Consider the following 6,641-nt stretch of genomic DNA (forward strand, 5'->3'; position numbering starts at 1 on the left):
CTACCCGACGAAGATGATCCCCATCGGACTTGTAAGAACAAGAACTACATCCCTAGGCTTATGTTCTTGTGTGTTGTTGCTCGGCCAAGGTTTAGGGATGGGAATTGTATTTTTGATGGTAGGATTGGTTGTTTTCCACTTGTTCGATATGAACCGGCTATGAGAGGTAATGAGAGAACCGGTCGTGTCCGTGGAGACTTGGTTATGAAGCCCATAGCTTCGATCACTAGAGAAGTGATTAGAGATTTCATGATCAACCAAGTGTTGCCTGCCATTCGAGCCAAATGGCCAAGAGAAGATGTGGGCAAACCAATCTACATTCAACAAGATAATGCACCTACCCATTTGAAATTGGATGATCCGGATTTTTGTGAGGCAGCTAAGCAAGAAGGATTCGATATTCGCCTAGTTTGTCAACCACCCAATTCTCCATATTTCAACATTCTTGACTTGGGTTTTTTTCATGCTATTCAAGCAATTCAATACAAGAAGAATGCAAAAACAATAGAAGATCTAGTTCCAGCAGTGCAAGAGGTAATTTGATCAAATTGTTCACACATGTTTCATTGTTTCATCAACTACAAATTTGCTCATCCATTCATTCATTTGTTGCAGACTTGTTTTGTAGGCATTTCTAGAGTACTCGGCAAAGAAAGCTAATCGAATGTTTGTAACACTACAAAGTGTTTACATTGAAGCTATGAAGGTGAAAGGATGCAATAAGTTCAAGATTCCTCACATGAACAAAAATACACTGGAAAGAGAAGATCGGCTGCCAACTTCTATCCCTTGTGAACCATCTTTGCTTCATGAAGCCGAGGCTACTCTTGCTGCACCAAACAATTAGAATGATGCTAGTTAGCTTAAGTAGTAGAGACATCCTTGTAAAAGTTAATGAGAACTCAAGCTTGTTATCTTACTGATGCTTTGGCGTCATCCTTCATGACTGCTAGCTTCTCGTCGAGCATCTTGATCACGTGTGCAGGTACCTCTATAGAATTTCCATGCATCATGGCATTGTTGGGATCGGGAATGAAAATCTCACAGTCGAACTCATCGAGGCCATAAAGCATGGCGCCGAGTTCATACTCCCTATGGACGAGACCGCAGCAAGAACACGGCCAAAACCGCGGATGCGCATGATTCCATGCTTCGCGGTCCTCATGGATGAGATGACAGCGAGCACATGTAAAAGCGCCGGGCGGTAAGGAATTCGGCACCATCTCGGAGTCCGGCGCGAGCTCCTGCAACTCCAGCGTGATGGAGTCTAGCACCATCTCCTGCGACACGATGGAGTCTGGCACGAAGGACTCCAGCAGTGAGTCTGGGACGATCTCCATGGCAAGAGAGAGCTTCATGGTGGAATCCGACGCCGCCTCCTCGGACACGATGGAGTCCAGCGCCATCTCCTACGGCACAACAGAGCAGACCGGTGAGCGCGAGCAGCGAGCGACGCGGCTAGCGGTGCGGCGAGCGGCAAGCATGAGTGGCGCAGCGAGTAGTGAGGCGAGCGTGAGCGGACCGGCGAGCGCGAGCGGCGCGGCGAGCGGACCGGCGAGCGCGAGCGGCGCGGCGAGCGGACCGGCGAGCGCGATGAAGCCATGCGTGCGACGAGCGGACCGGAGTATTTGTATATATGATATATGTGCTGATAGATCAGACTAATTCTATTTTTGACATAAGTGTTGACTCCATTCATGATGGACTATAGATTTGTGTATTATTTGAATGAAACCTTGTCGGTCGTGCACAGAAATTACTGTATGGACAATATATATTTTAATATGTTGTTGCTACTGTTTCAAAATAATTTTTCTGTGCGTTTAACTCTTTTTTCTGTGAGGATGGCTACACAGAAACATTATTTTTAATCTGGGCGAAATGAATTTTTCTGTGAGTTCACCTAGACCGACATCTGTGCATTTATTTCTTTTTTTCTGTGTGGATTAACACATAGAAAAATTAGTTTTAATCTGGACGAACACAATTTTTCTGTGCGTATGAGATCCACAGAAAAATTGTTTCTGACGGTGAAGCCATAGAAAAATTCGATTTTTCTATCATTCTATTTTTGTGTGTTATTTTCTGAGGGTACACCGTCAAAAAAATATTTTTTCGTGGGTATTCCTATTTTGTATTTGAGTTTTCAGAAATGTCAGCATAAGCTAAATTTCAGCATAAGTGAACAGGGCGGTTTCAACTCTGGCAATCTTCCCTGCTGGCGTCCTATACGTGTGCAGATGGTTGCCTGGAGAGGCCTTGAACCAGACACACCGTGCGGTTGTGTCGGATATCTATACCCGGGTGTTTGAGCAAAAGGATTAAAGAGCGTCACGTCGCCTCATCCGATGGTTAAAGATGCAACTAGGGCCTTGTCCGACTCTGAGGGCGAAGTTTCCGCCTTGTCTGACCCACAGGGGCCGGGCCACGCCTCGTCCAACGCCGAGGTCAAGGTTTCTGCCTCATCTGATCCCCAGGGGCCGGGCCCCTCCACGTCTGACGCCGAGGACGAAGTTTCTGCCTTGTCCGACCCCAGGGGATGGGCCATGCATCTTTCGACATCGAGGATGATGTTTTTGCCTCGTCTGACCCCAGGGGTCATACCTCGCCTTGTCCGATAATGAGGGCGAGGTTTCTGCATCGACTGACCCCTAGGGGTCGGGACACGCCTCGTCCGGTCCCATGAGGAGGGCCCGCCTCATCCGACCCCCGTGGGTCGGATTCCGTATCGCCTGGCTCCTAGGAAGAGATTTTCACCTCGCCCGATCCTTGGGGATCGGATCTGCTACCGAACCAAAGCAGTGGTCCCAGGGTAGGGCTTGAACCGCTTCAACCACTACATCATGTAAGTGCACGCCCGGGGGCACGTCTCAAACTTGTCCTGATGCAACTAGCAGTCATATCAGACCATGCTGGGAAACTCACATCGCCCATCACGTCAATAGGCCAGTACTGTGCTACTAACTCCCTGCCTGACCATCGTCCAATGTCAGTCAACTAGCATCCGTTGATTGGCACTGTACCGCTAGCCCTCCGCATGGCTTCTGTCAGGGGACCCTCTGACCATTCTGTCCGCTCAGATGGGACGGAAGACAAGAATGGCGCATGACGCCCACACATAAGCTACAGCAGCCAACAGGACCCCGTTACGACACCGCTGCCACCATGATCTACAGAGTCAGCGGGACCCACGCGAAGAGGAGAATGGTGCAACTCCGGGAGCCTTATTTCTCTTTCCTTTTTTCCTCTTCCCTTTGGCTGTAACCCCTGCTTTCCCTTAGCCTATAAAGGGGAAAGCAGGGCATCCCACTAAGGGGATGGTGAATCATTGAACAAACACACCGTATCATACTAGAGACTTGGGAGCTACCTCCCTCTCTCGCTAGTTTGTAACCCCCTACTACAAACTCAGTGCTAGTAACACGAGTAGCTTGAAACTGGACGTAGGGACATTTAGCCCGAACTAGTATAATACTTGTGTCCTCTTAGCACACCATTCGGGTCAGATGTGCAATATACAAATTTACTAGCCGATGCTTACTCGAAACACCGACAGTTGGCGTGCCAGGTAAGGGCGTTTTTGCGTGTTTCAACATCAACACCAGGCCTTAGATGGCTAGTTACGGCATCAGCTAGGTCCCAGGCGCACACGTGCGCTTTGGGGACCTGGACTTTATCATCACTATAGAGGGAGAGCTGGCGCAGGCACCTGTCATCGTTCAATCCTTCCACTCCTCTAGCCTCGACGCAATCACTGAGGCGCTTGAGGAGCTATAGCTGCACACACCGAAGGCCCACGCCCCCGAAAGCAACCAGCTCCTCGACTTCGACTATGGAAGGTTGGAGCATTAGCTCGATGTCTTCCTAGGACCCCAACCATCCTGGGAGGACCTACGCCACCTCACCTTCTCATTCGCCAATGTCATGATGCAGGTTACTGGGGGAGAGCCGCTCTCCTAGGAATATGTTATTCGGAGCGCCCTGATAGTACACCACAGAGATCGTTGGCCACCTTCTGGCGCAACGCATGATTCTATCCCCCACGAGCGATGAGTTCATGGGGGTGATCAAACACATCGTGGAATCTTTCCATGACCTCCTCATAGAGGAGCTAGAGTTGATCTCTGGCTCTGACTCCAGCAGGGGGAGCCATCACCCCTCTCATGAATGCTTCATGATAGGTACCCCCAAGGGACATGTTGAGGCATCTGCAAAGAGGAGACTACCCCGACCAACAACCTCGATGACGAGGTTGAGGGGGATGTTGGAGCCCAACCTCGCCTGTGGGTGGAACAACTGAAGGCGCAACACCTAGAGCTTGAGGAAGCACGACTCCAGCTTGAGCAGGAACCCACAGAGCTCAATCATGAGATTGAGCGCCATGGAGACAGAGGACGAGCACGCACCATAGCCCGTGACGTGATCTGGAGGATTGTCGAGGATAATCAAGCGCTCCCGCACTTCGCCCGGGCAAGCCAAAACATCGCTGCTACAGTAGCCTTACTCAAGGGGCTTCTGGAGCCCACAACGCCCGAGGATTGATGGGCCCATTGCAAGGTTCAAAAGCTACTCGAGCGTGCGGCTGCACAGCAGGCTGATGGCTCACTGTCTCGGCAATGGGAGCCCGATGCCAGCCAGTGCTCACCCTCTGTGCGGCCCGATAGGGACTCATCAGTCTACCAAGCGCCGCATGGCGGTAGGCCGCGCATCATGGTTCTGGTGCTAGAGCACCTCGGCTGCAACCATGACGCACGCGACACCCTCGACGCCCGCCGGCGTACCCACCATGATATGGGGGAGGGGGCCATCCGCGGTTACCACCCTTGATGGCACGGACAATATGACCATGAGGAGGACCAGAGTCATAGCCCTAAGCCGACGGGGCCCTAGGCTTTCGGTTCGCAAATCCTCAAGGCAGCACTCCCACCCTAATACTGCCCACCGACTAACATCCTAAAATACTCAAGAAAAACAAACCCTAGCCTATGGCTCAAGGATTACTGGCTCACCTGCCGAGCCAGCGGTGCGGTCAGTGATGACTTTGTCATCCGCAATCTCCCCCTATTCCTAGTCGACTCGACATGAACATGGCTGGAGCACCTTCCGCCCAACTACATTCAAAGTTGGGTGGACCTAAAACAAATCTTCGTAGGGAACTTTTAGGGCACCTATGCGCACCCTAGAAACCCCTAGGAGTTGAAGAATTGCCAATAGAAATTGGGAGAGACTCTCTATGAGTACATCAATGCTTCTCCCGGTAGTGCAACGAGCTTCCCAAAGTTGCTGATGCTGACGTCATTGAATCCTTCCTGTCAGGGACTACCTATGAGTCCTTGGTCCACAAGTTGGGATGTAAGGGCCCATGGACTACCAAGGAACTCCTTGACATCACGACCAACCATGCTTCCGGTGAGGAGGCTTTTGGAGCAATTTTCGATCGCTCTAGAGGCTCGGCGAAGTGGGATGAGGACACCGATGAAGGCCCCTCCGACCGCTCAAATAAGAAGAAGAACCAGAAAGGGCGCAGAGGCTCGCTCGTGGCTGCTGCCGAGCAAAAATCCAGTCAAGCAACGGCCGAGGGCACCCCCGATCACTTCAACAAGCTACTCGAGGGGCCATGCCTGAACCACGCCTTCCCCATCAAGCACATGTATAAGAACTGCTCCCTCATGAAGTGCTTCTTCACCGGTAGCTCCAAGAAGTGGGAGCAGAAGAAGCCCGAGGTAGAAGCCGACAACACTGGAGAGAAGGACGGCGGCTTTCCATCGCCATATGGCTACCTCATGAGCTTCGGTGGGCCAGAGGCATATGGATCCAAGCTCCGACAGAAGCTCACGCGCCAAGAAGTCTACGAAGCCAAGCTTGCCACGCCCACTTTCCTCAAATGGTCAGGGTCTCCCATAACCTTTGATAGATCCAACCACCCGGATAGCATCACACACCCAGGCAGGTACCCACTCGTGGTTGACCCTATTGTCGGCATGAAGAGGCTCACCAAGGTACTAATGGACAGAGGCAGTGGCCTCAACATCATGTACGCTGAGAGTCTTGATGCCATGGGCGTCGACCGATCGCGCTTTCGGCCGACCAAGGCGCCTTTCAAGGGCATCATCCCAGGAAAGTAGGCCATACCGATCAAGTTGATCGACCTACCTATCACCTTTGGGAATCCGTCCAACTATAGGACAGAGACCCTCACCTTTGATGTAGTTGGGTTCCCCCAAGTCTACCACACCATTTTGGGGCGACCATATTACGTGAAGTTTATGGCCGTCCCCAACTACACCTACCTCAAGCTCAAGATGCTGGGCCCACGTGGGGTCATCACCCCTGGCACTTCTTTCTAGAGGGCCTATGAGTGTGAGGTCAATAGCTATGAGCTCGCTTCGGCAACCCTGGCTTTCGAGGAGCTCGCAACCATTGGGAAGGACATCGCCGAAGGAGCGCCCAATGCGAAGCAGGTGGCCAGATCCTTTGAGCCTATGGAGAACATCAAGGAGGTCCTCGTCAACCCCGACCACTCCACCGACAAGACGGTGTGTATTGGCACTACCCTCTCCCCCAAGTAGGAAGGCGCGCTCGTTGACTTCCTCCGTGCTAAGCGAGACATCTTCACGTGGAAACCCTCGGATACACCGAGA

At 51.8% G+C, this 6,641-nt stretch overlaps 1 protein-coding gene across 1 annotated transcript; it reads right to left on the minus strand.

The window, feature by feature from the left end:
- Nucleotides 1–911: 911 nt before the first annotated feature.
- LOC136454556 (uncharacterized) lies at nt 912–1,603 on the minus strand. The gene is made up of 2 exons (XM_066454943.1): nt 1,523–1,603; nt 912–1,334 (listed from the first exon to the last, which is right to left on the minus strand). Exons 1-2 carry the CDS (start codon nt 1,601–1,603, stop codon nt 912–914), a joined length of 504 nt encoding a protein of 167 aa, XP_066311040.1.
- Between the last annotated feature and the right edge of the window lie 5,038 nt (nt 1,604–6,641).

Source organism: Miscanthus floridulus, chromosome 5 (assembly GCF_019320115.1).
Source record: "Miscanthus floridulus cultivar M001 chromosome 5, ASM1932011v1, whole genome shotgun sequence".
NCBI lineage: Eukaryota > Viridiplantae > Streptophyta > Magnoliopsida > Poales > Poaceae > Miscanthus > Miscanthus floridulus.

Coding starts and splice junctions, on each gene's coding strand:
- LOC136454556 (XM_066454943.1), bottom strand. CDS start 1,603: ATGGCTTCATCGCGCTCGCCGGTCCGCTCGCCGCGCCGCTCGCGCTCG. Junction 1,335..1,522: donor CGCGCCGCTCGCGCTCGCCG/GTCCGCTCACGC, acceptor CTTGCCATGGAG/ATCGTCCCAGACTCACTGCT.